General features: G+C 35.5%; 1 protein-coding gene across 1 annotated transcript in view; it reads left to right on the top strand.

The window, feature by feature from the left end:
- The window catches only part of SLC27A6 (solute carrier family 27 member 6), a 41,913-nt gene extending 21,998 nt beyond the window's left edge, over nt 1–19,915 (top strand). Inside the window, exons 6-11 of the mRNA XM_063321103.1 lie at nt 2,862–3,056; nt 11,763–11,853; nt 13,802–14,000; nt 14,603–14,700; nt 16,694–16,824; nt 18,841–19,915. Coding sequence (XP_063177173.1) covers nt 2,862–3,056; nt 11,763–11,853; nt 13,802–14,000; nt 14,603–14,700; nt 16,694–16,824; nt 18,841–19,017 — 891 coding nt within the window. The 3' untranslated portion in view covers nt 19,018–19,915. The remainder of the gene's footprint in view (nt 1–2,861; nt 3,057–11,762; nt 11,854–13,801; nt 14,001–14,602; nt 14,701–16,693; nt 16,825–18,840) is intronic.
- Nucleotides 19,916–20,121: the final 206 nt, after the last annotated feature.

Below are 20,121 nucleotides of genomic sequence, written 5' to 3'. Positions count from 1 at the left end.
AACCTGCTGGGAGATTAAATTACGTATAATTTCCATTCTTACGGTTGAAAGGCTGCTAAATGCATGACAGTTTTAATGCCTTTTCCCCAGAAAGCCCTGCAGTGGGAGTCTTGTATCAACAGATGGGTAGAGCTGTGGTGGAACTGACTAAATCACAAATACGGCAGTTGCAGCAAAGCAGTCGAACAGAAAATTTACCTTAGTTATGAAGAAGTGAATTGCTGCCCTCTCTTTTTAAGAAAATTCACTTTCTGTGATGAGTTCTTGATGACATCATACACCTTCTTTGTATTTTTGCAGGAGGGCTGAATGCCTTCCAAGAATACTTCCTAAAGTGAGGTAGTATTGTTGACAGGTGTTAACATTGCAAGCACAGTAGAATGCTGACCTGTCAGGTTTACTCTGCGTCTTTTCCACTAGAGAAACAACTTCGTGCTGTAGTAAAATAAACCAGCAAAAATATTCTTTGAACCTGCGCTGGCCGGGGGGTTGGACTGGATGATCTCCAAAGGTCCCTTCCAACCCCTACAATTCTGTGATTCTGTGATGCTGTAACATGAGGAATTGACGGTATTGAAGTAACTGCACTTATAAATGATGCTGTATTTGTCCTTTTGAAAAAAAAACACACAACATAATCCATTGTTTTCTGGTTCATCCTAGTTTGTGTCTTTTCAGCAAATAGACTTAAATGCGTTTATTTTTTTAAAGTATAAATAACAGAAGCAAACTCACCTGCTTATTAACTTGGTCTCCAGAGATTTTGAAGGTTCTTAGCCTGATTAATGACCCACTTAATTAGTGTGTGTATAGATACGCACATATTTGTCTCTTCTGTTCATTGTGGAACAAAGGATTTTTGTGAAAGAATCTCTAGTGCTATTTTTCATATCTCAGCAAAGGCAGTACATTTGAATAATTCAGTGGCGTCAGCAAGGGGTAACTACAGTTCAGTTACTGACATGTTAATTTCAGTTTAGCAATGAAACTGTAATGGAAAGAACCCACTTTGAAAAGTTTTAAGTTGATCTGACTGGAATATTCAAAAGATGGCAGACAGTCTTCTGGGGGAAAAAAAAAAGAGTTTATAGCTTTCCAGACAAAGTTCAAAGTAGCACTGAAACGCTTTCTCTTTTTGCATCTAAAGTAAGAGGTGAGAGAGAGGGAGAAGGAAAGTATTGGGTTGTTGTGTAAAAAAAAAAAAAAAAAAAAAGGTTAGTGAGGCGGTGAGTGATGTAGTTTTGAGGTAAAATAGCAGGAAAATGCCTCAGATTGTAATATGCCAAGAGCTACCAGCAGCTAGTGAAATAGGTGAATCATTCCAGCAAGAGGGACTTAACTTCCAGAAGAAAGACTCTGAAGCTTAATAAAGGAACTTTTTATCTCTTTATGAGTTATTGGTTTTGAAGAGGGAAGAACAAAAACTCGGTTCGTCTTTGTGATTTAGGGGAGGAACTTAAAATTTTACTGTGCTTGCAGTTTTTGTTACACAAGTGAGAATTCACAATCCTCATGAAAAATTGAATTTGGCGAAGGCATAACCCTCGGAGGAGCAGTCCTGTCTATATACTCAGTAGAAGCTTCACTGGTTTTAATATCCAAAATACTTAAAGATTCCTGTTTTAGTCAGCTGACCAGATCTCATCTTCACAGAAATAATTTGCTGTACTTTTATGCCACATTAAAGGTGCTAAAATGGATTTTCACTCTAAAGACATACCTAATTCATACTGGATTAAAGTTGGAAGGGGAACTTTAATAGAACAGAAAATAGGGACTGTCTGCTTTCTTTAGTATATGTATGTGGATGTGTGTATATATATATATGTACACAAAAATATATACAGATATAAAAAAAGTGTGAATATATGTGTATAAGTGTATATGTGTTTGTATACGTTTGTATAAGTGTACATATTTAGAGGTATATACAGACAGTGTTGCAGTACCAGAGTGCTATGCAGTTCTAAAGGTATGTGGTAACAAACTGTACCTGTGTTTATTTTGTGCTGTCTCACTTCTCAGGCATTCTTCATTGCCATTTGTAATGATTAAAAATGGAGCCTTATTTTAAAATAGGTGAAATCAGAAAAAAAAACCAAAAACAACAAAATAACATTTTAGCTCTTGTGCCTTCTGATACTTTGATTTAAATCGGATTGTATTTTAAAGGTGCTCCACCCAATCGCAAGGTTTAGGCATGTATTCATAAAATTAGAGGGTCTCACTGAACAGGCTGGACACAAACTATTGTGTTTCTTGTAATAAAACATGGGAGTTGACAACAGTAAAGCCTCAAGATCACCAAGAAATAATGTATTCCAAGTAACATTGAACAAAACCTTGCGAGTCTTAATATTGAAAGAAATACAGAAGATGACTCATATGTAATGTGTGGGAAGAAACAGATATTACCAATGTGTGAAATCTGATTGTTGCTTATAATCAGTCTGAAGACACAATAAAGTAACTATTAATCTATGCAGACTTCAATCCCTTGACAGAAATAATTCCTGCTTTTCTCTGTTCTTCCCAGTTTTCTAATTCGTCTGAGTTAAAACAGACTGAGTCGATACAACTTTTAAAATGTGGAAGTGTTTATATAAATTAATGTAGCCATTATTCAGGAAATAATTTGCTTGTTTAACAAGATAATAGTTTTTTGATTGCAGTTTGCTACATTGTAGCTGTAGGCGAGCTATGCCAGCTTTCTTTAACTTCTTAATTTCTGTTTTTCTTTTTTTGTTGTTGTTTATACTTTATGTATTTAAAGAAGGTACATTTTCCCCACAATATATGCAACAATCAGATGCATTTATCAGTATATTATATTTTAAATTATTTATTTCTTTTTTTAACAGAAGGAAGGAGAAAAAAATCACAAAGTCCGATTAGCAGTTGGAAATGGAGTAAGAATTGATGTATGGAGAGAATTTTTAGACAGATTTGGTGCTGTTAAGATCTGTGAGTTTTATGGTGCTACTGAAGGAAATATTTGTTTCATGAACCACACAGGAAAAATTGGATCTGTTGGACGCACCAATTTCTTTTATAAGGTGACTATTTGTTTACATTGTACTTTGTAAAAGGGAGTGCTGAAGGTAAATGTGTTTCTCAGTTTGACCACAGAACATGGGGCTGCAGTCATAAATCCAAGGCAAATTTTCTAACTTCGTTATTGCAAGTTGAATTGACCTTTTGTAAAATCTTGGCTGCCAAAGTATTGCAGATAGTGCTTAGCACCCAACCCAGTGATACTTTCAGCAGTAATGCTTAGATTTTTCTTGAAGTTCACAAGTCAAAAGGCCTTGCCTTTCTTCTGACAGTTTTGAGTAGGTTCCGAGTGTCATTTCAAATCTCTACTATATTAAGGGACAAAAGAGGAAGTCGGATTTGTTTTATTACCAAAGGACTCATTATCTGTGAAATAAACATACAAGTGTCCTGTTCTGACTTGGTGTTCTATGCATTATATTTAAAACAGTTTTCAAAGAGTGTATTTATATTGCATTTTGCATATTGCTATGCAAATATTTGGCATAAATGGGAATTAATAGTACTTAAAATAAAGTAACTTACAGGCAGATATAACTTTAAGAGGTATTTTACACCTAGGTGCAATTAAACATAAGTAACACAAACTACATCTAGTGTGTATCATTATTCAGAAATTTCAAAGATATCACAATACAAATATAATCACTGTTAAGTAATAGTGACAGAGAATACTTGCCAAGGATGTTAATTTAAAAATTCTACGCCTCTTTATCTACCAAGTCTGCTATATTTATTTGGTTCATTCTATGTTACTAAACCAAGAAAAAAACATACCTTTTTTTCACTGCTTATCCAATAGTCTCTGTTTTGTATTTCATCAGCTTTGACAATGGAAGTTATATGTCTTGGGGAAGAGGAATACATATTATTTATATCACATACATTGGCTTTTCCTTCATCCATCTGAGTAAATGAAGAAGAATTTATTTCAGCTTGAAATTCAGATAGATTTTTTGCCTTGGGTCCTATTAATACCACCTTTTAAATGGTTTGAGAAGTTAGTAAGTAACATATGTCCCAAACTTAAGCTAATAATATGAAAGATTACTTAGCAAGGCTTTCTAGCAAGGAGACTAGATATTTAACATTATGTTCTTTTTTTTGCCAATTTTTACTCTTCTTGAAATAAATAGGGCTACACACATTACCTAGAATGTGCTAATTAACTGAGATACTTATCCATACTGAGATAACTGTCTATATATACAAATCCTGCTGACTTAACTGGCATTTGTGTTCCTGAGGAGAAATGATAGTAAAATGTCCAGACAAAACTTTTTTTCAGAGAATGATGTAACACTATTGTTTGGAAATACATCAGAGAGATCTTCTGGTGACATGCAAATAGGTTTCTGGGCAGCATACGTTCCAGGGTCCACAACTTCAATACAGCATCACCACATCGTGATCACTGCAGACTACTTTACAACTTGGGGCCAGAGAAATTCTTCGTTTCTGGGATGGGAACCCAGACTGCAGGGAGGAACCTGGAAACACTCAGAAAAACACCACAAGAGCGAGTGTGTTTTTCAGAAACTGTTGAGAGCTCAGGAATTTAAGCAGACTGGCTCTGCTGGATCTCTGTTCTGCATGATTGATGCTCTGTAGTACGCACAGTGGACATCTGGTGCTGATGGGTGTCTCTAGAAGGGTACAGAACCACTACAGGAAATCAGGAATCTGGAATTTAGGGAGTAGTAGGTGCACCAGGAACCTTAGAGCCCATGTTAATTTTTGTTTCAGACTTTTCTAAGTCACATGCATTAATTATTTTAAACTTTTTAATCTTATGAAATTTTAAATTTGTTTCAAACCTGAGTAAACTTGTTTTCAGTATTTCAGAACTTTTGACAGAGTTTTGTCATAAATCATTAACCTTTTGGTTATACAATGTAAAGGTTACAGCAGATAAAGGACTAGACTTGAAATCACCTATTTTTTGATTTAATTATCTGCATTTTTAATCAAGTAGTGTGGAGGTTTTGCATTAATCTATAGTGGCACTTCATATGTCAATAACATGCTGTTTCTGTTTCCAAAAGAAAATATTATTATTTTGGGGTTTTTTGCACATGAAATATCCTACTTTTTCTTCTTTAATGATTGGACTTATGATTTGAGTTAGTCACTGCAGATTAGGAGAAAAAATAGCTCATGTAAACTGCAATTAAAAAACAAATGCAGTTGTAACTGAATACTTGATCTCACTAGACATCATTGCTATAATTTATATACTATTCCAAGTTGGAACTGTTATAGTCTGTGGAAACGTCAGTATAGTCTGCTAAGATAATTATGGATTCTCCCCTTGCTCACTCAGTATGAATATGGAAAGACCATAAGATATTTTATGAACCGGAAAAAGACATTCATTCCATTTGGCTTGGCTTGAAATCAGTTTTATTCTGTCTTTTTCAATGCTCTCTTTTCCCTAGAAATAAGTCTACAGTAAGTCTTCAGTTATTTCTGTAGTTTCCGTCATAAGGAAAGTAGCTAAAGCACATTATTTGTGAGCAGGCTCAATATCCAGCTGCTACCATTCTCCAAGGGCCCTGAGGTCTATTGGCTCCTAAGCCTTCCCCAGTGCATATACATTTGGTGTTCTATGACTAGAGTTTGAGGGGAGAATGAAGGTTGTCACCAAAAACCAGATTCAGTGCTGCGACAAACCTCACCTTGGTTACATTGGCAAGGTATGTCTAGCCAGGTCAGTGGGTGGATCATATGACCCATTTTATGTGGAAATAGAACGGCCCAAAATCTCTTCCAAATCAAGGATGTTTCAAGAGACTCCTCCATCAGGAGCTTTTCCGTAAGTAATATGTTTTTATCCAGAGCATTTATGGTTGTGCAATGCACATGGTCTCTTTCTCTGAAGGAACTTGTGTCAGTGGAACAACACTGCGTATTAATAATATTACAATAGTTACAGGTCTCAAATTAACATTTCTGCAGTCTGTTAGCTACTGGGGCTCTGCTTCTGCCATCGGTGCGGTTCCTCTGGATGGCAGTTCCTTCAGCCTGCTTCAGGACACTTGTTTGCAGGAGCAGCTAGCTCCCTTGTATGCCGAAGCAGAGTAGTGTTGACATGAACAAGGGCTTAGATACAGTGCAGTTTCAGAAAAGTCTAGAAGAGGCTGAGAGAGAAAGGAATGTTGAAAATATCATAAGACATACTTTTTAGTGATTTTATTATTTTTTTTTTAAAAGTACATATTTAAAGAAATGCTTAAGTTTGGGGTCCTTTCATACGTATTTTTGATCACTCCACAATCTGTGAGTATTGTGACACAAACTATGTATTTTAATGCCGTAGATAAGTTCGTTTTGACTTATTTAAGGCATTTGCCATGTTTGGGGTTTTCTAAATACATTTTACAGGTAACAGATTGTTAAACAATGCATTCTGAAGTGTAGCTGATGTGTTCGTTTTACTTCAGTCTGAATGACATCTGCTGGACATCTCGCAATATGTAGAGGAGAGCAGCTTCATTTTTGATTTGCTGACCCGTGAATGATCTGAAGTTGGAAAGGGAGACTCTTTCCTGCTGGAAAGCAGAGAATAGCACTGACAAGGCCCAGCCATCCAATTCCTGTTTTTTTTTTTATTTCCTCAAGGAAATCCTACAACTTTTGAAACTTTATTCCCTTGACACATGGGATGACACGAGGAGATACCCTTAGACGTACTCTCTAGGGATTTCCTAAACACCTGTTTCTTGAACTGGAAATAGAGAGAGAACTGAGAAAGGGGAAGAGACTTGTGTGTTTGTATATGTGTTACAGTAACGGAAAAGGAAGAAAATTACTCTCTCTACTGGCATAATTGCAAGTCAGAATGAAGTAAATGCAGTATAAAAGCCCATACATACAGATACTGAGGTAGGTTCAAAGCATAATATTTTTAGCAGGGAAAAAGGAAAAGAAATACGAAGGAATTTCTGTTGTAGGTAGCGGGAATGGCACAGTTTCTAAAGGTGAAATGCAGGCAAAAGTTACAGCTTTAAAAAACAAATTGAGCTCTCAGAATGAGCAAAGTAACTATCTCATCAGTAGCTGCCACGGGTTGGAGACAAATACTTGTTATAAATATTAAGGTTCTACATAACACATTAATTTTCATAAATACTTTGGAAGACACAAGTTAATAGGAAGAAACAAATGAATGTTACAGCAGTTGCCAGACATCCAAGAAGCCACTGGGTGCGAGATGTTAACTTGAAGCACTGCTCTTCTTTGCACTTACTTATTTTCATTCTATACCCTTTATATAAGAGGGGTTGGTTCATATGCTGGAGAGTGTCACTGTGGTATATGAACAAATCCTTCAATAAGGATGTTCATATAAAGTCAATGACCAGAAAAGTAGAAGCCTGTGAATAGCTTTTTAGTTGTTAAAGCTTAAAAATGTTTTGCAAAGAAGATAGTGTATAAATTAACATAGTAATATAATAAATTACTGGTTAATATGTGCATCTGACATACATATGTATGTAGTTAACATTAATTATTAATTTTATTATATATGACATACATTGTGTGTGTGTGTGTGTTTATATAAATGTGGTATGGGAAAACTCTGTAAGACTCTCAGTCATGTTAGCAAATATATATCTAAATCTCTTTCTTACACCGAAATTCTCACAAAGAACATGCAATAGGAGAATGGGACTAACAAGATCCAAGGAAGCTTGTAAGAAGGGTTAAAAATAACCCATGGCAAGTTAAAACTCACGGCACCTGAAAAAAAACAGCACGTAAAAAAAATATTCCAAACTTTATTTGTACATGTATTTTTTGATTATTTTAAGCATACGTATTCCAACCATTACAGGAATCTCAATCTCTCTTACTCAGAACTGCATGGATCAAAATTAGCTTGGAGCTGAGAAACACTTAAATCTTATAACAAATCATAAATCATTTCAACATATAAAGTATTCTGTCTTTCACACAGCAACTCAGAATTAGTGTTATGCACTTTTTTCATACAGTTACAGAACTTAAGTGTCAGAAGAGATACTTTTTAGTTTAGAAGTAAACAAAGTTAGGTTTAAGCAAATCTTAAGACCCTGGAAAACTGGATTCACAGGAAGAACATTGATGTGTTACTCCAAGCAGTGGAAGATCTTCGTTCATTGGCCAATAAAAATTAGTGTTGTTTCACTTTTTTGACTAGTTTTGAGCTAAAATAATCTAAGGTATCTAAAATAATCTAAGGTACTTCAAGTGTATTCCAAGGTATTTTATTATAATATGTGGTGATTCAATTAATATCAAGCATAGTTTTAATTTTTTTGTTTTGTATATTTTTGCTAACAAAACTATGCAGAGGACCTATACATCTACTCTTTAGAGCATAAATAAGACATTACAAATATATTTTTAAAACATTTATAAGATGTGATGATACTATGCTCCATAATTATTTTTTTCTTACATTTCAGTTTTTTAAGATGCTTGGAACTAACTATAGTAAATGGAATCACAGAATAGTTTGGGTTGAAAGGGACCTTTAAAGGTCAGCTAGTCCAACTTCTCTGGCAATGAGCAGGGACACCTTCAACTAGGTCAGGTTGCTCAGAGCCCCGTCCAACCTGACCTTGAATGTTGCCAGGGATGGGGCAGCTACCGCCTCTCTGGGCAACCTGTGCCACTGTTTCACCACCCTCATTGTAAAACATTTCTTCCATATATCTAGTCTAAATCTTCCCTCTTTTAGTTTAAAGCCATTATCCCTTGTCCTATTGCAATAGGCCCTACTGAAAAGTTTGTCCCCATCTTTCCTGTAGGGCGCCTTTAAGCCTTCTCTTCTCCAGGCTGAACAACCCCAACTCTCTCAGGCTGTCCTCATAGCATAGGTGCTTCAGCCCCCTGATCATCTTTGTGCCCTTCCTCTGTACTCACTTCAACAGGTCCGTGTCCTTCCTGTGCCAAGGACGCCAGAGCTGGATGCAGTACTCCAGGTGGGGGTCTCTCTGGTGTGACCCCAAATGGAGTAATGGTTTGTAATATAATGCTTTGTTTTATAAACAGATATTCTGCTACAGAATTCAACAATATCTCATCTCTAAAACAAATAACTAAATAAAAAGCAATAGCTTGTGATCTTTGTTCTCTGATGAAGGTTCTGCAAGCATTTACTAAAAGTTGAAACTTTAGGAATTTCAAAACTATTTTCAAAACAATATTTAAACTCACACATTTCCAGTCAATTAAAAAAGAAAGGAAGGGGGTGGGATGCTGTCATTAGATAACATCCAGGAAGCATACTAACAGGCAATAATGTTGCAGTTTAATTCATTTTAAGTTTCGGTTAGATAAATGGTGCTTTTTGTTTGGTCCATTTATGTGGTGCTTTAGGGAGTAAAATGTAGATTAAAATGATGAATGCTGCATGCAGTACTCTGTGAAAATAATATCGTAATGCTTCAACAGCTCAGGCCCTCTTTTCCAATAAACTTTAAATAATGAGATAAAATAAATGTAGGCCTGTACCCAGACTAAATGCTTTGCTCTGGAGCTTTCATTTTCTAGTACTTAATATGAAAAGAAAGCTGTTTGCGCAGCAGCAGCTGTTTGCACAGAATGTATATTGGCATAGTTTCATTATGCGTGTCTAATGCAATATGTGGTGTTTTCACCTTTTAATTATGTATTTGCTTGACTTATTTCAAAAAGCTAAGTGGCATGGGCATAGTTAATACTCTGAAGTTGGAGGCACTAAAACATGTATGCAGCAACAAAAATATAGTAAAAGCCTCAATGGTTTTTAGATCATGTCAGACACTTAAAGTTTCTGAGTACTTATAACAACTTAAAATGATGCATCATACAGCCTAATATGTTGACGAGATACGGCTATTGAGCTCTGGAGGAATGAACAGATAAAAATGGAACTGAACAGGGCACACTGCTGTTCTAATCAAACACAAAAATATCAGAATAACATTTCATTTTATACCATTTCATTCTTATTATTTGTATTATTCATTGCATTTGTTCTGTCATATGAAGCCTATTAAAGTATCTATATAAAAAATAAGTGAAAAAGAACAGCATTAAATGTAGACAGCCAAAAGAAAAGACTCTAAGAAAAAATGACTTCTGTTTATTATGAATACCTCCCATTCTGTTCATCAAGAATAATACAGTTATTGTCTAACTAAGGTGAAGTTTTTTGGCCCAGAAATTCTTGATTTTGATAAATGCTATAATCTGTAGTTATTAAAAAAAAGTCTTCACTTTATTCAAAAAGCGTCCAATTCTTGGACCATGACTTAATTTTGCATGCTATGATCTTGTTCCTTTGATCAGCTGTTAAAAGTATCTTTTTGTTTCATACTTGGGGTAGAAGGAAAAACAGTGGTGAACATTGAAAAGACTCGGTGAAACAAGTTTGTCCATAGGAAGCTGAAATTGTGTGCTTGATGTTTGATTCAGGTTGCTATTTGTTCAGACTTCTTTGAAAACAAAATGATGTGCTGTAGCTACAGAAACAATTCAAATTAGGATAAAATAATTATGCGACTCTTCACCAACATTAGTTGCAGGAAAGCAAAAGGGTTTGTTCTGCCTTTTACTTCAGTCACTTTCGTAACACCATCCTTAAATTATATTGCACTTCTGTATTGTGAAGAGTGCAGGTGTATATTCATATGTTTTTAAAATTTTCTCTGCTTGCCAGGATTTCTCCAAGAGAAGATAATTGTATATCCGTGGTTTGACTAGCTGTTAAATAGATTGCTGATATACTTCTTTATGAAAAGTGAAATCAGAATTCCTAGCTGGGTAAACTGAAGCCTTAGTATAATAACTGCAAACACAGTGATCCATATAGTACCAGACATACGATGTTTGTCAGCATCTCTCAAGGGTCTAATTTGGATTTATGTCACAGTAGAAAAATGAAGTGAAATAAGAATCAGACCCTGTATACTGGAGAAAAAAAGTATTGCAATTTCTGGCATTGATAAGGGTATCTTGCCCTCTCCTTCGGCTTACTCGGAGCCACGTTCTCTGTGATCCTTACACAAGAGGAAGGTTAGTTGCAAAACATAACTAAGAGGTAAGTTAGGTCAGCAGTGTCAGGACTCAAGGGTTCGCAGTATTTCAGAAAAATGCAGAACTTACCCTGACATAACTGTGGAACATGCACAGCTACATAACCATGTCAGACGATGTGGGACTACATATCCTCTGGTGCTCGTGATAAGGCTTTCCACTATACACCAGCCTGAGAAAGCTTGAGGCTAGTTAAACAAGAGTAAAGCCCAACAGGAAACAAGTTTCCCTTTGTAACGAGATTAAGGCCTTTGCTTTGCCAGTTTAGATGTCAGAAGACCCCCAAAAACACTTTTCATATTAGCCACCACCATTAAATGTCAGCTAAGTTCCAGATATCCTGACTCATGTAGGCTCTACCACTGACATGTGGATCCCATACCTTATTTATAAGGAAATTAATAAAATTACAGTTAATTCACCAAGTATTTTTGAAAGTTACAAGATTTGAAAAATGTTTTGATGTTGCTTACCTCCAGGAAATTGTGTAAGTCTACGTACAGAATGTTTTCAGTTTTAAATGAAACTACATTCTACTTGTAGATGAGCAGGACTTGAGTAAGGGTTTCCTTGCTTATATTTGCTGCCACTAGGTGTCACTGTGTAGATGAATAACTGATGACCCTTTTTCCCTTTTTTAGCTTTTTTTCCCATTTGATTTAATCAAGTATGATTTCCAAAAAGATGAACCAATTAGAAATAAGCACGGTTGGTGTGAAAAAGTTAAGAAAGGTAAGTATGTATTTTAGTAGGCTATAATGGCCTTTTGATTGTAATGCAAATACTCCAGAGAATTTTTTTAAGGAGCCTTGCCATTGTGTTACTGTACTATGCCAACATCAGCTATCACTCTTTGCTCTAACAAAAGTAATATTAATTTTTGATCTAAGACAGAACATCATGAAACATACCAGTGCTGACACCAGAAAAACTTAGAAGATCTTTGGATATATTCACAGAAGAGCAGTGTACAAAAGTGATGTGATACTATGTCAGAACATGTAGATAATGACCTCTGTGTTTTTTAAAGGAGGTTAATATAGTGAGATGGCTGTCTAAGAGATCTACAAGAAAGACTGGTGGATTAGAGTAAATGCTTATCTTTTTGTTGTTGTTGTTGTTAAAGAGGTTATATGATTATAGCTGTCTTCAAAATACTTATCAGGTATCTTGTATCTCTCGATTATTCCTATTTTCAAAGTGTTTATCAGGTACTGAAGCATCTCTGTTGTACTGTAGGAACGCAACAGCTGTAATTAATGCCTAGAAGATGAAGTGAGAAAAACTGATATTAAATGTCAGGGCAGCTGAAATAGATTTTTCAAAGGACTTAAGAGATTCTCTAACAGTTCTTAATCAGAGATGGGCACTTTCAGGAAAATACAGTTCCCAAAACGTGAAAATTTTTAGGAAGTTATCTCTAGGGATGTCAGACTGACCTGTGAAGGGAACACATGCACTAATTATACACCTGGTCTATTTTTTTTCCAATTATATCAGTCAGTCTAATAAAAAGTATTATCTCTATCTATAAGACTTCAGAGCATCATGGCCACAGTGCCACTACCAGTGAACTAAATGCTTTCACCATAAACACAACCAATTTATGGAAAAAAGGCATGGTTCTTTTATGAGAAGGCAGTCTTAAATTAAAAATTGTGCCTACCTTTTGACATATTTTTATTTTTAGATATTGTCATATTTATAATCTTTCATGTAATGTAACTCTTAAACTTTATTGTTCAGAATGTGCTTACAAAATGTTAGGAGTACATACAACTATTCCACTTTCAGCAAACGAACAATCTGATGCTCAATATACATAACAGGGTAATGCTATCCCCATCTCTCCTTATTTTTTGAGAAAAAAAAATCAGAACTTCTATATTTTGCTCCAAAAATAAAGCAATGAGGCTGTATCACAATGAAAATTCTTAAGAATTCTTAAGAGTAGGTTTAGGCTGGACATTAGGAAAAAATTCTTCGCAGAAAGAGTGGTTAGACACTGGAATAGGCTGCCCAGGGAGGTGGTGGAGTCACCATCTCTGAATGTGTTTAAGACTCCTTTAGATGTAATGTTAAGGGATATGGTGTAGGGGAGAACTTTGTATAGTGGAGATGACGGTTGGACTCGATCCCAAGGGTCTTTTCCAACCTAAATGATTCTATGATTCTAAGAAGTGTTCTCAGAACTTCTGAAAGGAGACTAAATAGGGATTTAATGCCTGGGTTGAACACCTGCTTTTTATTAACACTAGTTTTTCAGTAGGAAGCTGATAAAGTTGAGACCTATCACTGGAAATTCAGTGAGGTGTGGGGAGTGGGACAGATTATTCACTTGAAGTGTGCACTTTGAGAGCATAGTAAACCAACTAGTGAACTCACAACTGATAAATGACAGTTCTGGGAGAAAACTGTTTGATTAATTGTCAGGAAGAAACACAAAAGACTGGGAATGTCAGTGAACAATATTATTCTGTGTCTTTATGGTTACTTTGCATGTAGGAATTGTAAAGCAGTAGAAACAGTTAAGTTTTTATTATTGGGAATTATGTACTGAACCCTGCCAGACTTGGTTCCTGGTCTTGCAAAATCATATGTACCAAATTAATCTTAATGTGTAGTACAGGAATTGTGCAATGATACCTTAGGTTTACATTCTTTCTACTTCTCTGTATAGGTGAGGCTGGTCTTCTCATTTCCAAAGTCAATGCGAAGAACCCTTTCTTTGGTTACGCTGGCAGTAAGAGACACACAGAAAAGAAATTGCTCTGTGAGGTATTTAAGAAGGGAGATCTTTATTTTAATACTGGAGATCTAATGGTTCAAGACCATGAAAATTTTCTTTATTTTTGGGACAGGATTGGAGATACCTTCAGGTATAATCATTGTTTCTTTTCACATTTCTTCATTAAAAAAACATGGGCATGCAGAATAGAATAATACCGTTCTATTTGTTTTCAGCCAGGAGTGTTCAGTTTATTACTATTGTGATGTAGTTTATAATGATCTTGAAGGGGATCACCGGGGCTTAATTTTGTAAAAAGTGTTCCCATGGAGCTGGATAGCTCATTTCCAGAATGTTTTGTAGGAATTACAACAGTCCTTCCCATGAGCATAGAAACTAGCGATGGTTTTGCTCTGAGCAAGGAAGTTGGATACTGAAGTGGAGAAAAAAGTGCCAAATAGTAAAGAGTGGTCACATTTGATACATTTACATACATGCCAAAATTTTGAAAACTATTATATCAGATTATGATAAGCTTTCATCGTGCTTTATAGTGATAGCTAATATGCAGCACCATTTGAATTGCAAGCGGCCTTCTGGTGATCAGATCAATATACCAACGTGACGAGTGGGAACAAATTTGAGGTGTTATTAGCCTGAAATGAATGGAGTTACACTGAAAGTTAATGTTTTTTTGAAGAGGAGGTGTCTGTATGCTTTCATGGGATTAAGTTATTTTTTCACATGTTTTAGATGGAAAGGGGAGAATGTTGCAACTACAGAAGTTGCCGATGTCATTGTAATGTTGGACTTCATACAAGAAGCAAATGTGTATGGTGTATCTGTGCCAGGTAAAAGAAGCTTCAGGTGTATTTTTTTCTTCCCCTAGGACAGTTCTTAACCCTCATAACTCTTGTATTTCATGCTTTAAAGCTGTAAATCACTTCTGATTGAGTCATCTGTTTAATACCTAGCTAAAATGTAGATGTAGATAAAGAAAATACCACCAGATTGTGAATGAGACACTGAATCATGCATTTTTATGTGTATGCAGTGATGCGTATTTTTGAAAAGTTACCTTTCGTGAATTTGTGATAGCTACATAATCTAAATTAAATTTTAAAGATCTATTAAATTCACATCCATGGAAAATCCACACATCCATGTGTCAAAATAAAATGTCAACAAGGTAAGAATTAAAGTAACTCTAAAGGAAAGTGTACGAAGACATTCTTCCATTTTACTTCACTTTTCACTTAGCCTCATAAACCATATGTAAACAGGTATATTACAAGCCCAAGGACTAGGTAAAAAAAGAGAATGAAGAGAAAAATAAATAAATTATTTTTAAGAACCCATTAATTTCTTTTTAATAATTTTTTGGTGTTAATTTTCATTAGACCATCTGGTATTGATTCCCATTCATGCTAAATCTTTTCTAAAATGTGTATAGGTCTGGCTGGGATAGAGATAAGTTTCTTTATAGGTGTCCGTAGCGTGCTATGCTTCATATTGGTGGCTAAAACAGTGTTGATAACTTAACAAACACTTGGCTTTTGCTGAGCGAAGCTTGCACTTTCTCCCTGCAGCGAGTATGCTGGGGGTGGGCCAGAATGTGGGAGCAGATGTAGGTGGGACAGCAGGCCCAAACTGACCAAAGGGATATTCCATATCATATGATACCATGCTCAGTAATAAAAGCTTGGGGAAAAGAAAAGGGTGAGACGTTTGTGGTTGTGGCGTTTCTCTTCCCAAGCAACCACCGCATGCGCTGAGTGAGGCCCTGCCCTGCAGGAAGTAGCTGGACATCTGCCTGATGGTGGGAAATAGTGAATGAAGTCCTGTTTGTACTTTGCTTGTGCATGCCGCTTTTGCTTTCCCTGTTAACGCACCATTATCTTGATATATCGGTCTTCTTGCTTTCCTTCTATTCCCTTCCCATCCCATGGGAGAAGGGAGTGAGAGAGAAGCTGGCTGGATGCTTGGTTGTTGTCCAGCGTAAATACTGCACAAAATGATAAAAGGGTTAAAAATGTGATAAAAGGTGTCACTTAACTCTAGTTTAAAGCCATACAAGAAAGATTGTAATAAAGAAGGCTGACTGAAAATCAGAGCTTCTGCTTTCCTATAAAACATTTACCTGCAGATTCGTACCCAGTTTATGTGACTGCCTTGATAATTGCACTTAAACATAAACAAATCGAGTTCCTCACAGATTTTGTAGCATTAGCAAAAAAAAAAAAATACAGAAAGGAGAAAAAAGATAAGGTTGGCAGAATGTCTCTGCTGTTATTACTAGCTGATGATTAAAGTGTGCAGTTATTTTTGATTGCTGAAGTTCATTGCCTTTATATGTCTTTCCCATAGACTCAAAGTGCTCTCTCTTTCCAGACAAACCAGTAGGAACTTCTAATCTCTCTCTCTTTGTTAACAACATTCAGATCCACAGTTTTGAGAGAAGATACTGGCAAGAGAGAAAGGCTAAAACTGAGGAGAAGACATAAGTGGCTAAGCTGGGCAAGAGGGTCAGCACTCTCGCATTTGTGAGAGGAATGGTGTTGATGTTTATACACATTTATTGATTAATATTGAGCATGGGACTCAATTTACTCTAACCTGCCAAACTCATTTACAGCTTATTGCTTAATTGAGCACTTGAATGATCTCCAAACGTATGTAATACCCTATATAATATGAATGTAATCTTCCAGCTTTACTGAAACTCAGAAGATGATATATGACTGCCAGTTTATTAATGCATTGCAGTTCTTTTTTTAAGGTTCATCACTAAAATGTCAACTTTATTCATGTTTCAAAATTCTCATCTCGCTTCCTTTCCCCCAGATCATGAAGGAAAAGCAGGAATGGTCTCTCTTATTTTAAAGCCAAATACATCATTAGACTTGGAGCAAATGTATAAGCAAGTAGTGACCTATCTACCAAGTTATGCTTGTCCTCTTTTTTTAAGAGTCCAGGTAAGCTGCATTATTGCACGGGGCATACAAATATCTACATCATTTGAACACAGAGATGGCTAAATGAACAACAAAAAGTGCTTGTTCATATATCACTTGATTGGTTTTAGAACTGGTCCTATTTGCTGTCTTCATTAATGGAGTCCTGGGAAAGGAATTTCACAAAAAGTGAATACAATTTGCAGATTATGTTAAATGGGAGGAATTATGCAAGTAAGGATAAACATCATCCAAAAGGATTTAGGGAGATTAGAAGCATGAACATGGCAAAACAAAAAGATTCAGATTAGTAAAATGTGAACAATGGCTTCTAGAGAAAATAATCTAAAATCCATTTTCTTCAGTGGAAATGAGAGAATAGATGCAGGAGACTGCACAATAAATGAAATGTTATTTGCTGCAGTGTAATGACAAAAATTAAAGCATTTTAAAAGGTACTAGGTAAATTGAAAAGGTCAATTAAAAATGTACGTTATTATGGTCTCTACCATAATCATCTGTCATCCCTATTTGTGTACTGGTACTTTATTGTAGTAACTGTCCAATTTTGGAAAAAAATATAGTCCCTCTCCCAAAGAGTTAAAAATGTAAATGTAATACAATGGACTACATATGGCTAGGAAAAGTGGGAGAGTACCTAAAACATACAATACTGATCATCATGGTAAGTGAAATCTGATGAACATCTTCATTTCTGGTGTTTTGAAAACATCATGAAACAAGCAAACAGAAAAATGTTTTTGAAGGTATTTATGAAAGAAGTCTCCTACATCTGAGGAGATGATAAAAAAAAATAATCATTGTTTGAAAAGAGAAGATAAGTTCTGGAAGGTGGTTCCCTGGGCCAATGAGAGATTGAATGCTGATTCAGAATAAAGGGGAGCAAAGGAGAAGTCTATGTAGGACCTTGAAATTGAAATTTATATATAAGTATATATATCTGTCTCATAAATCCAGGAAGATACCTTTTGCAGCAGCGTTCTGATACAAGCAAGCAAGATTACACTTCCCAATGTTGCAGTAGTCAGTTTACGAAATCATGAAAACCTATTGCTATATAGGGGTACAAAAAAGCCTTTACACTGGGCAACAGGAATCTGAATCTTCGACGTAGGCTGGATATGAAGTATCTGGAATTCAATTAGAATTTAAATGCCTACATTACAGATGAATTGCTGTTGGTACTGTTGTCATTAACCAAGAGAGAAGGTAGCGAGTGGAACTTCAAGGGAAAAAATGAAAAACCTATTGAGTTTGATGTGACATGTAATCACACTTTAGAAGATGTCAGAATGTTTCCAGACCAACAAAAGCAGGTAGATACAATCTGGAGGTATATCTGGAGTAGATAGAATAGCTGAGATAATACTTAATTTTTTGTTTTCGGAGGTTGTTTGCACATATATAAAAATGTAAAGACGGGAGAGGAGATAATGGAGAGAGGTCATAAAGTGGGGCTGAGAAGGGGTGGGGAGGACAGAGAAAGGAGTCTCTCTGGAGATTCCTCACACTACTTTTTCCAAGGGACACAGTGACACTGAAAAGAAGCTTGAAAACATAAAATGTGTGGTAAAGATCCACCTTTATTTGGACCTGGCTGAGTATGAGTATGGTTGATCTAGTATGTGATTCTTTCAACCCTTTATTTAACGTGGCAATAATCACAGATACAGAAAATTTCCTGAGTTTTATCATTAAGAAGTTCTTGATAATGCAGTTTTTACTCTCACATTCCTTACAATGTGTAGGTTTATGATGTGCACAAATGAAAAAGCTAGATTGTCTCAGGCAGGCTGGGGCTGCACCAAATGAGACACTGCACAGCGATACAGAAAGCAATGGGCCATAATTTTTTTCCACCGTGTCTCCGGGTGTGGGGCCATAGCAGCACAAAAGTTCTAGTTTTCCAGCGTAATGAGAATAAACGTATTAACCTTGTATCAAGTAAGATTTTCAAAAACGAACGTGGAAGTGAGCACTCTTCTCTTGAATAATAAATCTTTCTCTTTTCTATAGGAAAAAATGGAAATGACTGGAACATTCAAACAACAAAAATTTCAACTGGTGGATGAAGGTTTTAATCCATCTACAATTGCTGATCCTCTTTATTTTTTAGATAATTCTAAGAAAGCATATGTCTTGTTAACCAAAGAAGTACATGAGATGATCTTATCTGGGAAAATGAAACTTTAATTAACCTAATAATAGGCTATTAAGGGACAGTCTCTACAAGCTGCTGTAAGAGAAAACAGTAGCATTGATTATTGTATTTATACGTAGTTATCCAGAATAATATTTTATGTACTTGATACTTACGTTCAGATGTATGTTGTATCTTTCCTCACTTGATCATTATTCACTAATAATTTTTTACCTCTTGAGACCAATTTCTAAGTAAATTACCTACGTGACTGAAAATGTGTTCTGAAAAATGTGACTGAAATCTGTTTTATCTTAATTTTGGAATATAAATGCTGAGTCTGGTAGTTTCTCATAGTAATAAGTGAACATAAATGATATGTGTTATAAAACAAAGTAAAAAGAGACTCGACATATAAAGGTACCGTGACACAAGTTGTTGTTTCTAGAGAGTGAAAATATGCCAGGAACATCTTTTTTAAAAGTAGTTTACATTTCATATATACATCTGAATATATTTTAAGAAATGAAGATTTGATAGTGGTTGGAAGAAAAAAATCTGCAGATGACTTTTCTGATGGAACATAAGATGAAAAAGTGTGAAGCAGAAGCCCTCCAAACACAAAACTAAGAGGTTTATACTAACATCACTGCTGAGATTTTTTTGCCATAATCTGTGCTCCTTCATTTGTTAAACTGGCTGTTTGGAGTGTCAAATTCTGAAGACAGAGCAAACTTTTGTGAAATGTTTAGCATCAAAACAACAATAGGCAGAGAAAATGTGCACACTTAATGGGGAAAATCACTTATATAGCATAAATAGATTTATTACAGCACTTTGTCATGCATATTGACTAACAAATAGCTTCCTTACTCGTACTAATGACTGCCAGAGATTATTATTTTATGAGTATAAAATAGAGCAGAAATTTTAAAATTCTACATCGTATGTTCTAATGCATTGCTTTTAAAAAGTTTTTAAATAAAGTATATGATTATCTAAACCAAATTCTGTACTGTCTCAGTTTAAGTCTGATTGGGTAAAGCCTGTTTTGTAGCCTGTTTGGAAGCACTACTTGCACAGTGTCCTCCTTTAATGGATTGTGATGCCAGCTTTGATCAGCTGGAAGCAGTATCATAGAATAACTGAAAGGGTGA

The sequence above is a fragment of the Chroicocephalus ridibundus genome, chromosome Z (genome assembly GCF_963924245.1).
Source record: "Chroicocephalus ridibundus chromosome Z, bChrRid1.1, whole genome shotgun sequence".
NCBI classification, from domain to species: domain Eukaryota; kingdom Metazoa; phylum Chordata; class Aves; order Charadriiformes; family Laridae; genus Chroicocephalus; species Chroicocephalus ridibundus.
Note: the sequence above shows the minus strand (reverse complement) of the source record. Positions and strands in the feature narration are given on the sequence as shown.